Source organism: Leuresthes tenuis, unplaced genomic scaffold (genome assembly GCF_036924035.1).
Source record: "Leuresthes tenuis unplaced genomic scaffold, fLeuTen1.0.hap1 SCAF_3, whole genome shotgun sequence".
Taxonomy (NCBI): Eukaryota; Metazoa; Chordata; class Actinopteri; order Atheriniformes; family Atherinopsidae; genus Leuresthes; species Leuresthes tenuis.
The window spans coordinates 9,159,855-9,183,549 of record NW_027325357.1 but is presented as its reverse complement, the minus strand read 5'-3'; the positions used below and the strand labels follow the sequence as shown (position 1 = coordinate 9,183,549).

General features: G+C 38.8%; 1 protein-coding gene across 2 annotated transcripts in view; it reads left to right on the top strand.

Annotated features, from left to right (window-relative positions):
* The window catches only part of LOC140303078 (neuron navigator 1-like), a 47,567-nt gene that overhangs the window by 17,720 nt on the left and 6,152 nt on the right, over positions 1–23,695 (top strand). Inside the window, exons 4-22 of one of the 2 annotated variants that reach the window (XM_072381694.1) lie at positions 7,066–7,216; positions 8,661–8,961; positions 11,156–11,915; positions 12,539–12,952; positions 13,793–13,834; positions 13,915–14,075; positions 14,563–14,730; positions 15,391–15,443; positions 15,864–15,887; positions 16,381–16,458; positions 18,828–18,911; positions 19,957–20,068; positions 20,153–20,274; positions 21,396–21,571; positions 21,684–21,840; positions 22,128–22,326; positions 22,703–22,800; positions 22,880–22,975; positions 23,348–23,516. In XM_072381694.1, coding sequence (XP_072237795.1) covers positions 7,066–7,216; positions 8,661–8,961; positions 11,156–11,915; positions 12,539–12,952; positions 13,793–13,834; positions 13,915–14,075; positions 14,563–14,730; positions 15,391–15,443; positions 15,864–15,887; positions 16,381–16,458; positions 18,828–18,911; positions 19,957–20,068; positions 20,153–20,274; positions 21,396–21,571; positions 21,684–21,840; positions 22,128–22,326; positions 22,703–22,800; positions 22,880–22,975; positions 23,348–23,516 — 3,365 coding nt within the window. Of the gene's footprint in view, positions 1–7,065; positions 7,217–8,660; positions 8,962–11,155; positions 11,916–12,538; positions 12,953–13,792; positions 13,835–13,914; positions 14,076–14,562; positions 14,731–15,390; positions 15,444–15,863; positions 15,888–16,380; positions 16,459–18,827; positions 18,912–19,956; positions 20,069–20,152; positions 20,275–21,395; positions 21,572–21,683; positions 21,841–22,127; positions 22,327–22,702; positions 22,801–22,876; positions 22,976–23,347; positions 23,517–23,695 lie in introns of both variants that reach the window. The other variant, XM_072381693.1, reaches the window with a different exon arrangement.

Here is a 23,695-nt window from a genome sequence, read left to right as displayed (position 1 = left end):
TTCCAATAACGTTTTAATGTCTTTTCAGTATTTGATCCATTTCAACCAACAACACCCAGAATTAAATGGCTTTGTTGGGTTTTTTAAGTTTTCTTCGCATTTCCACGATGGTCTTTATGGTTTCTTTATGATCTTAGGTGCTTTTTATTTGTGTATAACAGCATAACCACTTTGAAAAAGATCAGTAATTCATATTTTATTGCTTTTATTTAATTGGTTCTTTCCATATTTGGAGCCATATCAATCTTAATCTCATTTGATCACTGCTCGTTATCTCCATTCACCTAAAATTTGATAATGTTACACATTTCTACAGGGTTTTAGGTGTTTTTATGTATGTGTTATAGCACAATGTCTGTAAAAGAATCAGATCTAAACATTTTATTGCTCAGATTGGGACAAACTTTATCACAATCTGAGCTCTGACTCCTCATCCAATGTAGAACTAACAAAATGAACGACTACGTTTGAAAGTTACAGTAACAACCATTCCTTTTAAAAGACGCCGATTCCTGGAAGAGGATTTTGAGGTGGAAATGCAGCTTCCGTCCCACATCATGCAATACAGTTTAGTGCATCAGAGGGAAACAGCAACACTGAGATGAAGGTCAGGCCCTGAAAATGGTTTTCTGCCTCAGTAAAAACCAGATGCTATGACATCTCATAAATGGGTTAAAGCTCCACTTTTACAGTATTTACAGTTTCTAAATATGCCAAAACACACATAAGCAAACATACAGAATGTTTCTAACATGAGCAATTTGGTGTTGGCCAGTTGTTACTATACACTGCAAACATGAGTTCCAAGGCTCTTTGGACGACAGCCTGTTTAGAGGCACTGTGGTCTGGCTGAGATAAACAGGAGATGTGAGCAACTCAGTCTTTTTTTAAACAAAGACAAAAACCATGTATCTATCTTTTGGTGTTAAGAACCAAATTTTGACTTAACCAAAAGGTATTTAAAGTGCATTGTTTTTCGGCAAAATGCAGAGCAACAGGCAGATAAAGATAGCTCCTCTTGAGACGATGAAAGTGAGGATAAGGAGAGAAATGGAGGCAGACACAACAAGCTTTTATCAAGGTAGCATCTTATTTTGCTGGTTTTAATTTGAGGAATGCCTTTTAAGTCTGCATCTGGCACTGGTAGGAAAAGAGTTGTTTCATTCTAATAGAAAAGTAAACCACAGTCATTTAACATTTGATCTGGATATTTTTTCCTGTTGTTTCTGAATTTTCTTTTTTCTGCTCTTAAATGAATCCCTGTCAGATTAAAAAAGCATGCTGTTTGGTTACATATAATCATTTGTTTCTCCATTTTGAATCTAAATAATCTCAATTAAAGACTGACCATTTTGACTGATTGTGTGGACAGGTTGTGGGAAATGTTTCTGCCAACATAGCTTTGACCCCCTAGAGTGGTCTACAGAGCTGAGCTCACCAAAAATCACAACAAAACTGTTCCACTACTAATGAGAGGGGGATGCTTTCCAAGGCTTCCCATGCACCACTGGAGGTCCTTGTGTCATCTGTGGGATTGTGGTTTCTCTTGCAGTCATTTAAACTTTACCTTGGACCAAGTTTTTCCAGCCAGGCCCCAGAAGGTAATGAATGAAAATAGAACACGGATAATTTCAAGCACTTATATATTCGTCATGGTAAACTTCTTCTTGATGCAAGTGAAAGTTCAACTATTAACAGGTCTGTTTATTTAGGCCTTTACATACCTTAATGGTCTGTTTATAACCCTACTTTTTCTTAAGATGCTCTTAAATTGCCATTAATACCAGTTAAATCACAGAGATGTATTTCATAGCATTAGTTTAAAAAAATGTTTACAGTGGGATGAAGTGGCTAGAGGAGATGTCAAATCTTTATATTAACAATCAGCAATTTTGAGCACGAGAGAGAGGAGGTAACCTGATATGACAAACGATTTTTTTTCATTAACCTCTGAATTTGGATGCTAGAGTTATATTGCATCACACTAGAGTTGGTAGTGGTCCAATACAATAATAATAATTTTAAAAAACCTGGAGTTTGCTCACTGATAAGTTTAGCCATTGTTTGCCATTTTTACCTATATCATTTAATTCCAAAACATTTAATGGTACTTTTCATACATGCAAATACTGAAGCAGTATGTAAACAAAAACAAGTGATAATTGATAGTATATTACCACAACTATCACCGATTATTTATGAGCAGTGCAGTATATTATCTTACTGAATTTCAAGGTCAGGATTGATTAGGTTCTTCCAGTTCTCTGGACTGGGTTTCCAAACGAGGTGGATGTTCCAGATTAAATGTTTCACTTGGAACTTGAAAATTACAAACATCAAGGAAGCTGTACACTGAGGGGTTTTGGAAAAAGACACAGTTCAGAAAACACAATACTGCAGGTGACTGGATGAACCGTGACTCTATCCCCACTGATCATGGCTAACTTTAACCATTCACATCAACGGAGTGGAGACAGTTGGATAAAAGAAAACTTTGTGCTTAATTGGACCAGAGATTGGGACAAAGTTATATGGACAATGATGTTTTAGGTTATGATTAAAGGAGACATTATGCTCTCTGTTCACAATTTGACAGAATTTCTTGAGGTCAAATTTTCTTGGTCAAAATACTACAGAGAGACCTAGATTATAAAACCATGATTTTATAGCCTACCTCCATTCAAATCAACCAGTTTTAGGGCATGAAGTGGTCATTCAACTCCACTCCATCCCTCTTTTTTTAAAGGTCCATCTCTTTTTTGATTTGTAGCATTTAATAACTTTTGAAGCACATTGTTACAATATGACAAGTCATTCAGTAAATAGTCAGAGAGCTAACACTACTACTGTTTGCTGTTAATAGCAAAGCAAGACAAAAAAAGTCTCAATGTCCCAGTTCCAAGGTTAAGCTAATGCAGCATTTTGGAAGGGGAAGTTGGATGGAAAATGCTGGATATTTTTGCTCTGAACTATGGGCATGACATAGAAACTCAGTCAATCTAAAGGGATATTTTTTAGACAAGGGGGTGCCACAAATTGACAGGATTAGGTTTTTGAGTTGGTCGTGACTTCTGACTCCTAAATAGTAATTTACAGTTGTACTTTGTTGACATATAAATGTAAATAGGAGAGGAAAATAGTTTAGAAATTAATATGTAAACCACACTTAAAGTCAAGACAAACCTTTATTCTGCTAAATGTTACTAAATGTAGAAATGTTGTGTTCATGGGTTGACATATCAAGGCAATTCAAACGTGAGATCTCAACAACGTCAACATTTTGCTTGCAGAAAAGAAAAAGGAAAAATACTGTTATTTCCATCTTAAATTTGTTTTGTTGATATTCATGATGACTACTATAAAGTCGTTTAAATACAATGTATACTATCTCTGTGGGGCTTCTTATGGAAAATTATGTTTGTAGAAGGCTGTTCTATACCCTCCACACATTTTTCATCCCCATATTGAAAAAAATAACATTAGATTTAAGTACATACTTTGTAGAACATCTTTGATCCAAAGATCCTTTAAATTAGCAGTTATAAAAACTTTGGAAGAGGTCGGTGAAGTGCTTCTTTGTTCCGCTGTTTAAATATGTCCGATGAAGTCATTAATTTAAAGGCGAACTAAAAGACAGGTTGTGGTCAGGCAAGTTGGAAACAGCTGTATGCTAGTGTGTAGTTTTGGCTAACGTTCATTCAAATATCAGAGCGAGATATTAGATTATAAAATAATGTTCAGCTAACGTAATTAAACGTTGCCACGTTGTTAGTGTAATCATTAGTAATTCTACTTTATAAGGGGAACCAGCTCAGTAATCTGATTACCGGAGAGTCAGCTGGGCTTTACACCTAAAAAACGGTAATGAAGGTTTCCATGGTTACCACTTACGTCGACCGCCGTTCATCCCGCGGAGTAATATCGGGGTCCCGCTGCTCTCTTCATTTTTTTCTTTTTCTCCTCTTATTTTGGGGAGGAGTGTAGCTTGAGCGCTGCGAAGCAGGCTGTCTCCTTACAGCCGACTGAATGGGTGAAAAGTGGTCTCTGCTTGCGTAGGGTATGAGTTTAACTGTCATACTCAGTAATTAAGGGAAGTAGTACTCAATCCAAAACGGGAAAAGTTACAAATGAGCGGCCGTTTTTTAATTGGAAAAGTGTCTCCGCTTCAGCCGGCGACGGGGGCCAGAAGGACTCTGCTTTTTACACCAAGGTAACAGACTTACTCTATATCTTTGTCGACGTTTTTAAAGTTATAGGTTTCGCTCACGTACCACTTATACTGTCTTTATTTGGCATCTAATTTGGTTACCTTTTGACCAACCTATGCATTGTTAGATTTGATTCATTTTAAACATGACGTGAATTTTTGGCTAACGTCTCCTGGATGTCTTTGGCTCTTAACCCTGGATTTGAACTTGAAATAATGATTGTCCGCTGGAATTGATTTAGCCATTTTCGTGTGAATTACTAGTGTTGCAAAGTGCAAGACATTCCTTAGATGACATACATATAGCAGTGGAAATTGTAAAATCAATGAAAAGTTATTTAATAATTGGAGGACAATGCAGTGTCCTTGCAATGAAGGATGCCTTCACCTCTCATTCAGAAAGTGATGCATTCCTAAGAGCCCCATCATCTTTTAAGCAGAAAATAAGCACTTAAAACTGAACCACATGATGCATTCTTCTATGTACTAAATTTGGTATCATGGTTGAACCAGGTATGACTTATTATTTAGCAGAGAAACGTGTATGACGTTAACTCATTGTCCTGTTTTATGTGAAATTCTTGCTTGCTTTTCTTGCCCTGTTTATCCCTGAAGTACCTTTCAATGTTGTGCATCTTGTAGGTCACAAAAGTGGGGATGTCCCCACCTTGCTCTTCCCCTACTGAAAGCCCGTCTGCCTTATTAAACCCAAACACTTTCACTGCATCTCAAATCACATTCATGCAAATCAAAAAGACATTGGAGTGGCGCCATAGAAAACCAAAAAAATTAATTGCCACCTTGTGTATGAAGTATGTGCTAGGCTGGTGAACACCCACCCTCTCCCAGTCTGTATTTCACCTCAGAGAACAGTCAGCTTGGCTTGTAATATCAGCAGCACACAGACCTTCCAGCCTCATAGGCTGACATCCCTGTGGGGTTATTCATGGCCCCTCTGCCGCCTCTGACAGAGGAGGTATTGTTCAGGCATACCACAAACATCTGCACTAAGTGTGTAAATTGTAAAACAAATTTAACTGTTGATGATTTTTGGAAACTCTTGAATGTCTCAAATCTTAACATTTACCCTCTTGTTGCTGAACTCTGCATTTGAGGTCATGTAGCTGTGACCACAAATCACTTTAAACATAGCCTTTTATATATCAAAATGCTCAAAACTAGTATGTTAAAGTTGAGTCATGGAAAGCTTCTTCACTGTTTTACAACTTCAACTACCGCTCCAGCCGTATGATTATATCCAATTCTGAAAGTGTGGAAGACATTTTTCTCTTCCTGTACTTTTCTGTGCAATTCCATGTTCCATGCCTTTGCTAATTGCAGACTACAGACCCACAAATAGCATTTTCAGCTCAGTGGAGAAACCAAAGAAAGAGAAAAGAACTGATTCAACTCGAGCAGTGACTCAGCTGGAAAGGGTGATATTAATTTACCTTTTCCACTTTGCCACATTTTTGTGTGCCAACAAAAATTGTATTTCTACCTGTGGTTGCCAGTGGTAATGATGGGGAACATAAATATATAAAAGCTTAGCTGGACTTGCATTTATCTCTCAGGAGATACCATTTTCAAATTCAACCAAGTGTTATTGCTCGTTTAGATTTTTCTTGTCTTCTATTTTGCATTCCCGTTAGACTGAATAGTTTTATCCCTCTGTGATGTTTTGGTTGACTGAGGGTCTACACTTCTACATGAACCTACACACTGGGAGGAGCTTTTTAAATGTTATTCAGAGATAAATTATTCCAAAGATCTGACGCCCAGTGAGCAATTTCGCTTCTCTGTGCTAGGACTGCCCTTCCCTGCTGTCCTCACCAGGATGCGGCCAGTCTGGCAGCATCTGTTTCAGGGCGACTCAGAAATCCTTGAGGGGTGGAGGAAAGGCCAGTGGAGGATTTGGGGGCCTGTCACTCCGCTTTCCCTCATCCGGCTTCTGTACAGAATAACAGACCACGTTCTAAATCCCGTTAGACACTACAGTTTTTTGTTAAACAAGATTTATTGACATATCCTGACAAGCATCCCTTGGGGGTTACAGTTTAAGATTTGAAGTGTGTTTGTTTATGTTAAGAAAAACTTGCTCTGCTGTCATAGTGATTTATTAAATTACGATGAAGGCTGTACAGTGTAAAATTAACTGTTCAAATGGACCATTTTATTGTGACTGCATGAAGGGAGTTTCCAACAAAAGTTGTAGTGGTTTGCCAAAAGACATTTCCCCTTTGCAGGGTTGTGAATGATGGTGTTTACATGGTGAAGAAAGTTCAAAGCATTCACTCTGTGTAAAAGTGAAGAAACACAGTAAATACATTATGATAAAAGAATGTGTGAAGACAAATAACTGTGTATAACAAGTTTTTTCATTAATCTTAATGCTTTACAGATTCTGTGTTCGTCCAAATGATTACGTTACACATTCTTTCACCATCTTCAAATTAAATTGGATCTTACCTCTGGTCCAACTTCCTGATGCTGTCAGCTAGTTTTTTTTTCTCTCTTTTTTTTTTTTTACTCAACTAGATATTTTTTGGAAATAAAGTCAAAAGGTTATAAGCAATAAAGACAGGAAAGAAATTTGGATCCACTCCTAGGGATTTGATCAACATATGGCGCTGAACTCTGATGCCACATGCTCAGTGAGCAAGAACTACCTGCTTGTTGAGCATGTGGCCGCCTCCAGCAGCAGTCTGAAGCAGACAGATGGACATGTCAGTTTTGATTATTTTTTTTCCCCCTTTTCCCCCACTTTAAACACAGAGTTCTACATCTTTTCCTGTCGGTCATTCACTTGGTTGATTGATAACACACTTGTGCTAAGTTGTTGTCTTGTCTTGTTCCAGTTGGGATGAGAGCAGCTCCATCAGCAGTGGGCTCAGCGATGGTGATGGTGATGGCTCTGAGAACCTCAGTTCAGAGGAATTCAATGCAAGTTCATCTCTTAACTCCCTCCCGAGCACACCCTTGGGATCGAGGCGCAACTCCTCTGTTATGGTGAGCTGAATCACTTCATCAGTCTGGCACGTTCTCTTAACTTTTTTTTGTTCGTAGTTTTCAGAAAAATTTAACTTCTGGTCTTTCTGCTACATCTGAAATCCTCATCCTCTTTAAGATAGCTTTAGTTGTTTTTACTTCCCCTCGAAGTGAGCCTTCACTGTGATCACTAATGTATGAGTTTGACACTTGATAATGCCTTATTTCTCAGTTTAAGAAGTGTACAGTAAGGTTGTGATTGTTTATAACATGACATATTTAAAAGCAAATCAAGGTTCAAGTTGCGTTTTAGACTAATTAGGATGCCCACACTTAGAAAAGACTGCACTCTGTGTAGTAGTTAAAACATTTTTGAAATTACATCACTGTTGAAATTACATTATTCACAGATTGTGACTCTTTCAGGGAGGAGGAAATGCAGTTGGAGAAATGATTCAATGCATTCATATTTTTTAGGGGAAAAACATGAAAAACACTATTCATGATGCAGATACCTCACCCATCCTCAGAAAAGTTTTTACACTAAGTAATCTAAAAAAGAATAGTTAAAAAAGTCCAGAGACCAATTCCCGCTTGGCCCAACAATTTTCTCAACGTACCCAGCATTCATGGGCTAAACACTTTTATCTTTGAACTTGATCTTAATTTTGAGGCTTTCCGTCTGCAAAGTTTGTTTTAATTTATTATATCTCGTACAGTTATGATGCTGTTGTGTTGACCAATTTTTTGGCATATATATATTTATATATATATATAGACACCTGATATTGGCACCTACTGTAGAGATTTCTGCTACAGTAGATGTCACCAGGAGCGCATTTTGCTATAATGACAAAGACCTATATACAAACACAAACTATACCAGCCTCATTAATGCAGGTAGTTGTTTATGGCTACAAATATACAATACACCGGGGAAGATCTCTGAATAGGATAAATTGTGTTTTTCACTTTTTTTAAGGAAATATTGTCCTGTCCACTTACTTACAGACTGCTGTCTTGGAAGAAATGAACATTAGGGCTATTCAATGAACCATCTGTCGCTCTATATCACTTTAATAACATGCCAAGAAACAGCATGCCCAGTTTTGTCCTTAGTGCCACCTCCACAAAGCACTGCATGATATCTATTAATTATTGTAGCTAATGTGTAGTTTTTTGTCTACAGCACACTTAGAAATTATATAATAACATTTTCTTTATTGTTTAATGTGTCAGTTTAACTTTGAAAGTGTTAAATCCATAAACATATTTTTGTTATCCTTTATTTGTTTTCCTTTGTGGTTTCCTTTAATCCCCTTGGAGCGTATCAGTTTATCTCCTTGTCCTGCTGGAATGCAGCTCAGATGGAGCAAAGATTACAGAGAGCAGTCTGTTCCATAGATAACACAGACCATGTCTGATGGTTACCCACACTGTGCCTCCTCCCTTCTTCTGTTCGCAGCTCCGCACTGATGCAGAGAAGCGCTCCCTGGTGGAAAGCGGACTTTCTTGGTATAGTGAGGATGGCAAAGTCAGCCATAAGCTCGATAGCCGCACCTACGACTCTGGAAGTCTCAAGACAGAAGCCCCAAGCAAATGGAGAAAGAAGCCTCCAAGTCTCAGTGAAGATTTTGGGCTGAAAGGGGAACTAAAGAAGCCTCAAACTCTGGGTCAATCAGGAAGTTTCAAGAAGGGCAGAAATCCTCCAGTGGGTGTGACTTCCCCCATCACCCATACCTCACAAAGCATGCTCAAAGTCGCAGGTGAGACCTGATGACATGTTTTTACTACTTCTATATTTATGTATTTTATTTTAGTCCATATCTCTGCCACTTAAGTCTTGAGGAATTTGTTGTATCAGTGTTATCTTATTTTTTAAATCCATCTCATCGTACTGAAACCAAACAAGAAACGCTGTGTTTATACAACAGCCAAGCCAGATGTCTGCTCGGATGTGTACAGAGGTGTACTTGTTACTGTAAGTCAGGCTGCGATAGCTCAACACACCATCTCTAAGAAAAGAGTCTTTATGAAAGAAATCTCAGTTTAAAGCCCCGACCCATGTGTCATCCATTACCGTGGATTCTCTGTGTCGACCATCTGCAGCAGCTGAATTTATTTAAACGTCATTTAATTCCCAACAAAACATATCCTGACGAGATAAGAACTCCTTTAGCAACATTGGTTGGCCTTTCATTTGAATTTCCTCCTCAAATTTTAATCTTTTAACACAAGTGAATAGAATTATATCCAGTGGTGTGTTTTATCAGCACTTCAAAAGGAAAACACTGCCATCATTGATATGCTTCATATGTTCAACTGAATTTTACATTAACTAAAGATGTCAGACATATAAATGCTAACAGTAAAATAACATGACATTATTCTTTAAACACAAAAATAGGGGTTTGCCCTTTTGATGTTGAATTGCCCCCAGTCTTCTCACACCATCAGTTCTGTTCTTAGTTTTACTCTGACACACATTTGCATTTGGCAGTGACTTTGACAGTCTCCTTTAGAATAGCTGCTAAAAGGCTGTAGATGTACTAGAAGACATCTTTAACTTTTATTTAACCTTGGCTAATGCATGAGGAGACTAAGGAGGGTGTAAAATACTTTTTCTTTTAGGCATTTAGATGATGTTGTCTTCAGGGCATTAAGAAACCCTTATGTTAGCATTTAGTGCAATCTGTATAGGTTAAAAAGTTAAGTGTCAGTTAGGTGTCTTTGTGTGTTGGGAGAGATTTTAGAAGAGATGAGTATTCAGGAGATTGGTAAAGATAAAGAGAGAAAGCCTTGCTCTTTTAGCAACTGGCAGGTTGTTCACCCACCAGGGCACTACAAATAACAAAAGTGTGGGCTGAAATCAATTTCACAGCTGAAGTAATCAGAAGAGAGAGAAGGAATCAGAATGGATGAACGCCGGCCTGATAATTAAACGTGTTAATTTGAGGGGACAAACAGAAGCTGAGGACAACTGGACAGAGCTTGAATTGTTACCAGTCCAACTATGTGCCTGTACGAACTGTTGAAGGCACCATTTTGACTTATTAACTCTCTTGGAAATATCTTATGATACAGTTAAAGTAAAAAAATAAATAAATAAAAAAACCTTGAGCCCTTAAAGTCTGAGTGTATTGAGTCATACTCAACATGTAGGACACATAAGCGCTCTTTCAGTAAAAACACATGTGGTATGCACATTTTATCCCATCTGTAATGGCTGGAATTATACTGTTTTAGTTGAATACATTTATCTGAAGATTTAAAGTTGTAAAAGTAATAGCGTATCACAGGTTAGAATTACTATTTTCAGATGTTTCAGGGCAAGATTGGGTTGCACAGGGTTATCTGATGGATCTGATCTGCATTGGCAGACATATACAGTATTATCTCAGTGCTTGAGTACAATCAGTCTGCACCCTCTGTCTTTTTATTTCTTCAAAGGAAGGATTTACTCTTTTTTGCATTTCTTAAAAGCAATCACTGTGTTCTTTGGCAGTAGGTTTGGCAAGGTTCCTCTGCTGTATAGTGTTGGTGGGAACATGTTTTGGATTCAACAGCATCTCTGTTAGATATAGTAAACATATTCTTCACAATCTTCACAACCACTCACCTGAAAAACCTTCTTCTTCAGAACTTTAAAGCTTGGACATTGTTGTTTCCCATAGAGAAGGGATTTTAGAAGTGGTAACATGGAAGATAATGGGAGGAGAATGCCATGTGGAACAGGCTTATACTAACAGTCAACATACAGTGAGTTGGACTACTGGCACGTCAACGTGTTATCAAGCATCCATTTATATCATGAGTAGTTTCTTCTGGAAAGAAGGTTAGGGTCGACAAGGACAAAGGACAAAAAGAGCTAACAGAGACACAGGCCTTCATGTTAACTGCTTTAAGATTATATGTAATTCAAATTTTCTTCTTTTTTTCTGTCTTCCTTCCTTCATCAAGCACCTAAAAGTGAGAAGCCACTGGACAAATCCAAGATTTCCATCAAAACTGCCGGCCTACAACGTTCTCGTTCAGATGCTGGAAGGGATCATCATGGGGAGCACCGCAAACCTCCATCAGGTTTAGTCAAACCTACTGCTGGAGGCTCCTTTGGCTACAAGAAGCCACCAACAGCCACTGGTACTGCTACTGTTATGACAGCAGGGGGCGCCACCATCTCCGGTGGCTCTGCAACTGTGGGGAAAACCCCCAAGTCATCTGGCATCCCTGTGAAGCCTGTGGGAGGAGGAGCACCCTCTGGTAGAAAGAATAGTTTTGATGCCAGCAGTGAGCAGAGCTTCCTCGGGCCAAACGCCCGAAACAGCATTCAGTACCGCAGCCTGCCTCGACCGGCCAAATCAAGCACACTCAGTGTGATTGGTCGCCCAGCATCTCGGCCTGTCAGCAGTACTATTGACTCCTCTCTGTTAAGTTTGAAACCTGTACCCATGGCTTCCACAGGGCCCAGGGTTAAAGAGCCTTCTGGTGGCAGTTGTAAAATGACTAATCGAACTATTACAGGCCCAGTGAACCAGACAGACAGAGAGAAGGAAAAGGAAAGAGCCAAAGCCAAGGCTGTGGGTGCCGATATGGACTGTGCCTCTTTGAAAGGGGAAAACAGCCAGTCTGAGTCCATTGGAGAGTCCACAGTGAAACTGCACGGCTTGAGACGGACCAGTAGCAGCAAATACCCTGAACTGTCATCTCCCACAATACCAAGGTCTCTCATTTAAATAGTGCTCACCCAAATTACAAAAAAGCCAAAAGTCTCTCTGACCTGCAGTTGTACCTGTAGCTGTCAGTTTCCCTCTTAAGTTTGTTTTCTAGTGATAATCGTATTCCATCTTACGTTTCTGATTTTGCTGCCCTGTTTTACACCACCACACAAAATTGATATTAATTGAATTTTATTTGCAGCACCTACAGTAAAGAAAAACAAAACATAAATCACCAGTATCTATCCACAAACTGTGTTTGGGTTGCTTTTAATAACAGCAGTAATATTCCTTGGAGCTAACTATGTGCTGTTTTTCCTGCAATTACTTTTTTTTTTCCAGAGAAATGGTTCAGAGTCATGGGATTTTTCTTTGTTTGGATTCATGCTGCCAAAAATTTGATATCCAAAATTTTGGAACACTTCTATAGAGACCCTGTAATACACAATCTAAAAATTATTCCTGCATGTTTAGCTCTAAAAGTAAATGCACTGGATTATGTTTTTGTAATTTGGGTGAACAATTCATTAACTGAACAAAAAAGAAAACAAAATGAATCATGCACGTCACATTCTTGGATTATTCTGCCTGTTTTTCTGACATCTTGTGTCTTCTGCCTGATTCCTAGAATGTTGAACACTAAATCTCTAGGTCGCCCGCCCAGCTTGGCTCATCTGGACAAGGTCAATTCCAACAGTCTTGATTCCTGTGTGATCATCCGTGACCTTCCACCCAAAGTGCCCCCATATTCCAAGCTTCAAGACTTGGCTGGTTCCCACACAGCTACCCGCCTCACCCCCAGTCCGGCGCCTGTCCTCCACATCGATTCTCCCACCTACACCAGTGAGAGCCTGAGTCTGAGCGGATCACCCATGTTCTACCCCAAACGGTCTGGCATGCACCGCAGCATGGAGTCTCTACCGCTCCAGATGAGTGTGCCCCCCAGTGCAAGATTCATCACAACAGAGACCCACAACAAGGAAGAGAGGGGGACAGGAACCTGGGGGGCCGGGAGCAGGACTTCGCTCAACATCTCTGAAAGGCAAGTTTCAGAAATGTGTCATTTTCAAAATTAGTCGAAGGTTATCTTTGTGGAAGTATATGGTTCCATCACGTTCTTTGTCATTTGCGTATGTTATTGTCAGATAATTATTATTATGGAATTACAGAATGAGGTCACATACAGGTAGAGTTTCTCCTTATTACAAACCAGCTAATGAATTGACTTCATAGTGTAAAATCCTAACTCTACTTTCTGAAAAATCATCAAAGAAAAATGTAACTTACAGACTTTATCTGTTTTTGGAGGAAGACCAAAGCAACCCATGTGCATTGCTCAGGAATTTAGTATTTTCAGAAAAAGCCCTTCTATTCTTTCATGAACCAATACTGGCAGAAGTAGCTTCATTTATCTTAGCAGCAGGCAGTTCAGTAAACATAATGTCCAGTTGAGTCAGCATTAATATTTGGTGTCTTGGCGGCCAGCTTTCCATCCGCTCATATTTCATTTGACTTTTCTGGGAATGTAAAAGTGTGTCCTGTCATTTTGAAGATGAAAGGCTGGATCTATCACAGAATTGCTGTTTATCAAGGTGGAGGCGGTCCAAACTATTTCCTGCCAAACAAATGTACATTCAGGCAATCCCACACTGTGTTTTCTCTTGTGCCAAGTGTATGAAATTGGCTTAATCTACAAAAGGTTTGTTAGATAAACTTATGAGATGTCATACCCAGATATCATACAGGTTTCATTACAAAATTCAAACTGCATGTTTTAATTGGAAGTGTTTTTGGAAGACTGTGATGATATATTCTTTTATAGAAACTGTTGTCATTGCCGGCTTATTCTCAATTAATTTAGTTTTTGCACTTTTCTCTGCAGCTTGCAAACTGACCGGAACACTTTGCCAAAGAAAGGCTTAGAGTGAGTAAAAAAACTTATTTAAAATCTGTTACTGTAATATAACCTCACTGTTTTCACTTTAAACGACCTCTCCTTTTCAGACGCTATGGCTCTAGTCTCTCAGAGAGTGATGGAAGCAAACCAGGAAGGCGCCACTCCCACACCATAGTGAACATGACAGAGAGCGATAGCCCTCCTCAGCTGCCTTCTCCCACTCACCCTCTTCACTCCTCTTCCAGCAAGGCTCCTCTCACTAATGTGGGTGAGTGGGCTTGTTCAACTTGGCTGCCAGGTTCTAAAAACTCTCACAGTTTGAACTTTGAGGCTAATGTGACTGAAGTCATGAGACATCCCTATCGTTGTTGGGTTCATGCTGGGGAGAAACCTCAGCTGTGTTTACATTTAAGAAATCTTAACACAAGTTGTCAAGTAATAGATTCTGTCAAGTGAGTGAGCAAGTGATGAACAATTAGCAAAGTATCAAATTTGTTTATGTGGATATGATAATCCCATATCTACACTCATTTAGACATCCATTCAAGACTGAAATATGTGGGAGATGGGGGGTAATAGGAGGACAAGTCCAGCTATATTTATCTCTTTGAGTATTATGGAACCGTAGTGTTGCCTTACACTCAATCATCAGAATACGGGTGCTATACCTGAGTGTGGGCTTGTGTGTGTCAGATTGTGTGTTTGAATCTGTAGCACTGTAATCTACAATTTTGTCTTCTTTTTTTTTGTGATAGTTGCTCCAATTTCCTGTGGCAGCCCGAGGATATCACGTTCCAATAGCACAGGCCCCACTAGTGACTGCGACCTCTATGGATCCTCCCCCCTGGGCAGCAGTATGTCCCTGACTGACCGGCCAAAAAGCATGATGCGGTCCGGATCTTTCCGTGAACCGGGGGATGATGGTGAGTGTTATCACCTCACCTCCCTGCAGGGCGAGTGTCCCAACATGACCTCAAATGAAACAAAGCTGTCTGCTTGTTCGGCACGCAATCTTTGAAGTGAAATGTCAGAGAGACATTTGCTTCCTTGCTGAAGGAAAGTGAAAAGCAGTCTTCCCGTCTCCATTTTTAGATCGTACGCTATTCTTTCATAAGCAAAACACAAATTTTAAGGCACCAACTGTGATTGAAAGTAAGCAACACAAGAAAACCCTCAAACAAAAATTAAAAACCTGCTGTCTCAGTAAGTTATGTGCGACATGTTTTTGTATATTTCAGTCATCTTTGTATTATTCTCTTATCCAAAAATACAATACACATGAGCAGAGGTGTATATTGTATTCTGTTGTTTAGGAATAAAGTCAAATTCTTCGATAAGTTCCTAATTATTTGGCAAAATTTGAGATGTTCCTTTTTCCTAAATTGATTTTCCTTGAATTTAGTTTGTCAGTAACTAATTTATTTAACGTTCAACTGTGCAGAAATTTCCTATTGATTAGTATACAATATATCATTTACCAGTTTTTCCAAGAGTACTCGCTTTATGTGTTTGAAGCCTCAACATTGCCCTCGGTGAAAGTCAGATACTTTTGATATCAAGTCATATCTCCTCGTCTGTTTCAGTTCACGGCTCTGTGCTCTCTTTGGCATCCAACGCTTCATCTAATTATTCCTCGGTGAGTCAACACAATTATTATGTGTGGTGTAAGACATTTCTCATAGTTTTCTTTTTGTTGTGGGAGTTCAGTGCTTTTCGACAACAATTTACAATTTTTTACACCATAGAATGATAATGAATTTATTCTATACTGCTAAAGTTGGTAAAATGGCATAATGCTAATGACTGATGCAGCTTTTTGAAATGACAAAGAGCCCCCTCTGTTTGAGTACACAATCGCCTCATGACCTGATAGGACAGGCTGTGAGTAATCATTAGCCACTCTCATATGTTGTCAACTGTTCTATCAAAAAGTTTCATATTTGATATCTATAAGAATTCAATTATGCCCCCTCTATTGTGGTAGAGTAGTTTTCATGAATGCCACTAGAGTTAATCCTCTACCCTATCCCTCTTGCTGTCACCATGCCTTCATAAGAATGAGGAGAGGATACAAGGGGAGGTAAGGCTAACATACCATAAATCTCACGTTTTACCTTTCCTCTGCGTCACCTATTGTCATATAGTGTTTTCAGCGCTTCATAGAGATCATGGATCTTTATACCAGGAGGTCATAACTCAGCCCATTTTGATTTATTTCTAATATTCTATGTCTTTCAGCATCACTGTGTAACATTTAATAAAGACAGTCATACCTCATAAAATTCTCAGTGCATGAGAGAAATGGTAAAAATCAAAAGCCATAAATAATCTTGTGACTTAGAGTTTATTTACTGTGTTTGTTGGTCTTTTTTGTTTCTGTTGTAAAGCAATAACCTTCATATTTTGTTGCTTGCTCATTCATGTTGTTAATACAACAAATCATCGCATTTAACCCTGTCCATAGTTGCATCGTGATATTAAAATCTGTATTAATGGCTCCAACACTACTGTCCATTTTGTCTAAGGAGCTATCTGCCCATACTGCAAAAACCTGACCTGTAATTTTTCTGCAGCAAATCCGCAAGCTGAGGCGAGAGCTGGAATTCTCCCAGGAAAAGGTTGCCAACTTGACCATGCAGCTTTCTGCTAATGTATGTGTGATTTTTGAAAATTTTCTTGAATTATTCTTTCTTTATACTAAGTTGCTAGTAACTTGCAAACGTAACTAATATTTTGTCAGGGTGATTCATACCAAATGTGCTCCACTCTACTACACTGAACAAGCAATCACCCAGTAACCAGACTTGTGTAAAACATCTGTATCTGATTGTTTGCATTGCATCTTTGGTATTGTGATATATGGGGAGAGAAATGGTATATATCCTTTCTGACCTGATCCACATTAAGCATAAAATAGGAGCAATCCAATCACAAAAACTGAATTAAACATATAGGTCACATAACATATTTCCATTTCTCACTCTCTGACTCACTTATATCCACATCTGCTGGAAGCTCTGCTACCTTGATGCTGCTTTTTTAACCTTAAACCTGAATTCTAGGTTGCAAATTTGTTTCTAGCGGCTATGACTGACAGCTTTTTTGTTCCTGCTTCTTCTAAATATTTTATTATGTAGCTTGTAATGCATGATTCTAGCAGGTTAATTTGGCACTGCATTAACAATCCTGATTTAATAGATAACCAGTCTTCTTTTGCATATTATCTAACTGGTAGATTTGCTATTAGCTATGCTGGGTGTTTTGATCATTTTAACTTATTGTATGAAGCCCAACTCTGTGTGTGTGTGTTTTTCTGTAATTTCATAAGTAGTTTTTCCTTACCTAATGCAACTGTCCCTCTCTTTTACACTTGGTGGCTGTATTGACTGCTGGACACACTGCTGCCCCTTGCCTGCCTCCCACTGACCCGCACCTCTGGATGCTGGGTGTAACAGCTAGGCCAGGTTTGTTAGTGTGTAACTTTAGCGTATTCTTTGATGAGCATTGACATTTGGCTCGAGGTTGTGATGTGGTGTGGCACAGCCAATGCATGTTGACCAGAATTACATGTATCTATAATTTTCACAATGTAATTGTGTATTAGCCTTTTGTTCTTCTTCTCAGTGAAGCACATGCTGTCTGAATTTTAGCCACACAGCTAAAATTCAAGTGTCACTGAACCCATGGTGGCATAATGGTATTTTTGGATTTTCTGTTAAAGATTGCAAATGCTTTCCATTATAGATTTATTAAACCATTGAGCAAGAATCAGAATTGACTATTAATTTTGGCCTTAATATATACAAGTAGTTGGGGTACAGCAAATTTCCTGCCAGTCAAACCCTTGCTGCATGTCATTCCTTTGTTCTCTTTCCCCCAAATTCTGTCTGTCTGCACTGTCACTATCAAATAAAGATATGAAATCATAGATGTAGTGCTGCTAGAGCACACGAGTGATGCTACACAACTCCAAGCCATAGAGACATCATCATCACTTAAGTGTGTGTCACGCAGGAAAACATATTGCACTGTGCTAGCTGGCCTTTTTACTTTGTGTTGACTGAGTCTCGTCAGCTCATTCATTCAAATGAAAGAAACAATTCCATCTTAAACATTGTCTGTCAGTTGCCTTTTAGCAGCATAGTGAACTGAAATGTTTTGAACTCATAAAGATAAACAATTATGCAAAATAGCCTTTCATTTCATCAGTAGCCATCACAGACTTTTAAAGATGAAGTTTTTTAGCTTATAAGTGGTAGTATTTAACCATTTTAAGAGACTAAACCCTCACCAAGTGCTACTATTTAGTGATTTTCTCACTATTCCTATTTGATAAGCAATTTTATTCTTGATTTACTATATTACGTCTCTAAGTATATAATGGAATATGTATATAAGTATACATATTCCACAACATATATAATGGTGCCTCTTCTAAAAGTTTGACTTGCAATAAATGAGAAAATAATGCCCTAAAGTAACACATTTATCTAAATCCCTTAGTCATGTGTGTATTCTGTTTCCACACATGACTATACTATATCTCTTTAAATAAATCTTTTTTTATGAATGAAGTTGTGACCTAATCTCATTGTTCATTAAGTCAGCATAATATGGCCAATGAAAATAAAGAGTTATGTCCCTCTCATCTCAAAAAGGATTAATATTTTTTTTACTGATTCAATATGACTGTGTCAGCAATAGTATCTGGAGGAAATTTTTTTTAAGGAACAGACCTCTTAACGGTCATCAGCACTGACCTTTACGAAAAGTCAAACATGCTACATGAGGTTGATGAGGTTAGTTCCACACTTCTGCTCTGACACCATTCAAAGCCGTTTACTACTCCGTCACCTCCTTTCTCTCCCAGCTGTCACGGAAAGCCATTTGTCCGATATGATGTGAGCGAGTGAGACTGCAGACCAGTTTGACTGAGCTGGTGACTCATACCTGTGGTCTGCCCCCTCCACACGCACACAGCCTCTTTTTAGCTGTTTACCTCCTTTTTTTTTCCTGTCAGGCTAATCTGGTCGCAGCATTTGAGCAGAGCCTGGCGCTGATGACTGCACGCCTGCAGACACTGTCTGTCTCCTCAGAGCAAAAGGTATCTTGGTGATATTATGATGCCAGTGAATCCCTGTTCCACCTCTGAAATCTTTGGGTTTTCTCTTGTTTGCATAAGGAAATATAAAGAGAAGTGTTTATCACTGAAGAAGCAAACTTTAAACAAAGCTGTGCCAGTAAATACTCAACAAACAAAATGACGAGAAACTATTATCCCAACTGCACTATATTCCAACTTAAAAAAGCAAGATATACTGTTTGTGGATACAGTCCACCGTGCCATCCACACATGTAGATGGAAGCTTTATCATGCAGAAAAGAAGCCATATGACACAGATATGCCACTGTCCTCTCTGGGCACAAAATCATTTAAAATTTGCTTAAGCAAAGTGGAAAACTGATCTGTGGTCAGACAAACTAAAATTTGAAATTTTCTTTGGAAATCATGGATACTGCATCTTCCAAACTAAAGAGGGGATGACCAGTCCAGACATTTCACCAGCTGAAATCATTTGGTGCACCATGAATACACAAAATATACCAAAGTAGCAGCTAGAATCCTCTTTCAGATTAGAATGAGGCAACATTCCTCCCCCAAAAGTCTGGTAACTTGTCTCCTCAGTACTCAGACATTTCCAGACTAAGAGGAGATGCTACGCAGAGGTAGACGTGGTTCCAACTTTTTGGAGATGTGTTGCTGCCATCAAATTTGAGATAAGATATTTTTCATGAAATAGGAAAATGTCTAACCTTCAACATTGCATATTTTTGTTATATTTTATTGTAAAGAAAATATCAGTTTATTAGATTTGAAAATTGTTGATTTCTGTTATTTTCCATTGTCCTAACTTTTTTTGGATGTGGGGTTGTACATTTATCCATTGGAGAGAAGCTACCAACTGACATAGTTATTCTGGAAATGAGATGTGGGTCAGAGGTTTGCATGGTGAGATTATCCATGTTGTCATCAGCGACTCAACATGACTCGACACTCAAAGCCTTCAGACACTCTACAATCCTCAGTTTAGGAGAATCTTGTTTCAGCCCGATGGCTAACGTAAACACATACTGTTTTCCTTCTTCAGGACTCTGAGCTCACTGAACTCAAAGACACCATTGACATTCTGAAAGCCAAAAATACAGAAGCCCAGGAAATCATTCACGATGCTCTCAGTAATCCAGACATCACACCTAAAGGTACAGAATATGACGGCATAATTTAGACCCACAGTGGGCTTCTCTCCCAATATTTCACTTGCTCTGTTTCTTCCTGGTATCCAGAGCTGCTGATTAATCGCCAGAACTCCTCAGAAAGCATCTCCAGTCTCACCAGCACTACAAGCCACTCTAGTATGGGAAGTCTCAAGGAACAGGAGGCCAAGAAGAAGAAAAAGAAGAGCTGGGTGAGGAACTATAGTTTAAGAAGGAAGAATAGTTTTACATATTCAGAAGAATGTTCTGTAGTTTAGATGAGCTTGTCTTAAATCATTATTAATAGTTCAGTTTATTATAAGTGATGTCTGCATTAACTATAACATCAAAAGTTTTTATTTTTGTCTCGGTATGTGTAGTGAAATGTATGTATAAGTCGGTGCTAAGAAAGTCTGTGAAACAGATGCAGAAGGACAAATACAAAAAGTCTAAAGACAGATATTCATTTAAATATGTTAAGTTGTGAACATAGTTTTAAAAACTTTAGATATCCCTTGTACATGAGCTTATGAAATAGAGGTATTAAAAGATCTGATTGGCCCAGAGAGCACCTTTCCTGTGGGCTGCTATCAGTGTTTCTGTGTTATATTACATTCAGAAGCAGTTAATCATCCTACGTTATTCTCTTGCATGTTTATGATTCTCCTCCTATCTTGTCCCTCATCTGTTAATAAGCATGACTCTGGTCTCTCCCTCATGCTGCCCTCCTTTTATTTTAGGTCTTTGAGGTGAGTGATGCTGCCACAGTAAACAAACTTAAACCCTCTTCCTGACTCTTCAGCCTGCATGCAGTTCATGAGTCACACTTGTGAAACGTTTCTGTCTTAGTGTTTTTGTAAACTCATCAAATCTCTGTGTACCATGTTAGCATAGCATTTGACAATAATCTGAATGTGTTACAAATATTTAAAGATAAATGCAAAGAGTTTGGAACAGATGTGGTTTTCAAAAACATTTGCTTCTTTAAAAAATGATTTTGTTGAATGGAATTATTTCAAAATCATCTTGACACTAACGTTTTATTCATATTTAATTTTCCTGTGTTTCCTCAAAACTTATTTCCCTGTATTTGGATATAAACTGTACCTTCAAGAAGCTTTTACATTCATTGCATGAACAACAACAAAGCTTCTCAAAACAGATCTCACATGTGTATTTGTTGCCATCATTTTAACAGGAAACCAACTTTAACCAAACAAAATTTAACAAACTGTTTTTAATTTTTTTTTTTTTTTGCCTTTGTCTTATGCCCATTTAGTTGTTTTCAGACATATCTCTTATTCTATTTTGGGCTCATATTTCTTCTGAACAGCTGCGCAGCTCCTTCAACAAAGCTTTCAGTAAGAAGGGATCCAAGTCTGGACCGTATGCTGACATTGAGGAGATTGCCACCCCAGAATCCTCAGCGCCCTCCTCTCCTAAGGTCCACATTGTTGGAGAGAACCCTCAGCAGTCAGTGAATTCCTCGACCTCAGCATCATCATCAGGGTAAACCTCTCAGTACTGTAAAGGATATAACTGCATGTTTGATTGTGTAATAACAAAAATGAAGATGTCTTTGTACCTTTTATTTAATTTTTGCCTAACATTTTATCTTTAGCCTCTGTGAAGGGGGTGAGGTGGCGGATGATAAGGTTGTAACAGAGCTGCGTACAGAGCTGTGGCAGAAGGAGCTCAAACTGACAGACATCCGCCTGGAGGCTCTCAGCTCTGCACACCAGCTGGAGCTGCTGCAGGAGGCAATGACCAACATGCAGGTGTGTGTTTTTGTTACTTTTCTCAAAAGGACCTTGTTGTTGTTACGTGCTCATTTGGAATGCAGGTTGTAGAAAAAATGTTTTAGTTTGATGTCTGGTGCATGTTACAGTTTTGTTTAGACCAGCTGCGCTTCATTTTGATTTGAATCAAGCTCCATTATTTCATGTTTTACTTGCAACATTAGAAATGTCTTAAGGATGCAACTACATGTGCACGTCAGAAAAAAACCCTCTTCAGTAGTATTGATCAGTGAACAGTGAAGTGGCTCTTGTTCATTTATTCACAGAGGACAGTGGAAAATCTGAAAACTGAGAATGACCAGCTGAAGACAGGAGGTCTGTCCCCTTGTCCATCTCCCGGACCCTCCAGCTCTGCGTCCCAGTCCTCAGGTCTCACAGCTCTGGGAGGTTCATCTCCCCGGCAGTCAGTAGCCGTGCACATCCCCAAAAGCTACAGCAGAGGGATGAGTGAAGGGAGCGGCTCAGGTACAGTTCTATATCTGACAGGTTGAAAAGGAACACAAGTAAGCATTATTAAAACTATGCAAATTTTACAACATTTGCAGAGGAGAAAACACCTATACTGTAGTTCTTTCACTTTTTCCATCAATAATCTTTGCTCAGAATTAAGTTATGACAGTTGCATTAAATACTACTGGAAAAATAGCTTTTGCTTAAAAGAAATTATGTACATTTATTCACATCAAAGCCCTTCATCAAATGAGCTTTAGTCACCAGTCTGTGCAACATTCAATGTTAAAAAAATCATCAAAAGCTAAATAGTCTCTTAATCTAACTTGTGCCACAGATGCATCATGATTTTTTTATTTTTTTGTATCATCTTTTATTCACTCCTCAGCAGATGTCCACTCTGCAGATTCTCTCAGTCTTTCCTCACAGAGAGATGATCATCGTGTTAGAGTTGTGGTCTGTGTTGCAGATTTACACATCTTCAAAGATGTGAGTATGGTTTACTTTTTCTTTAAAAATTCCTTCTTAAATTTTTGGTGTCACCTTATAACTTCTTAACTCTCAGCAGGACGTCAAACAGCAGGACTTTTTTGTCGGCACTGTGAGGGTGAACGGCAGGATGGACTGGATCATGCTGGATTCAGCTGTCAGCCAGGCTTTCAAGGTGAGGCGTCTTATTCGAACAATTTTGATGTGATCGATTCTATCAGAACATGCTCAAAACTGGGATTTTGCTTTCATGCTCAGTCAAACATGTTGATCCTTTAAACAATCTACACGTTGGAGGGCTTTTTAACACAACTCTCCAGAAACTGATAGTTTGATGTGTGGTTCATTTTGTAGCATGTGAAGTTAATTAGGCCAAAAGTGTCTTCAGCAGGATCAGTGTTAGTGACTTGCTCTGAAACATCTCTAGGGGCAAGTGTTCTCATTTTACTGCTTTTCTCCATCCTTGTGAAATATTCTATTCCTGCAAACAGAAAATCCCATTTGCACAGCGAAGACCTGTTTTGATTTTCTGTGCTTTTCATTCCAGGTCTATGTAGCCAAGGTGGATCCCACCTCCAGTCTTGGCCTTTCTACTGACTCCATCTACAGTTACAGTATGGGCCACATTAAGAGGGTGCTGGGAGGAGAGGCCCCTGAGACACAGCCTTCTCGCTGCATGTCTCGAGGCCCAAGCGGCATCACAGTGGCTCTCAAAGGTCTGCAGAGTTATTTTTACTTATAAAGTTCTGTTACCGATTTTGAAGTACAGCAAACATTTACTACCATCAGCAAAAGTTCCTGTATTGTATAAATGCTTTTTTCATTTTCACTGCAGTCCCTTCAATTCTGAAACCACAAATATTTTGATTGACACCTCCCTTCACGTGCATGAATG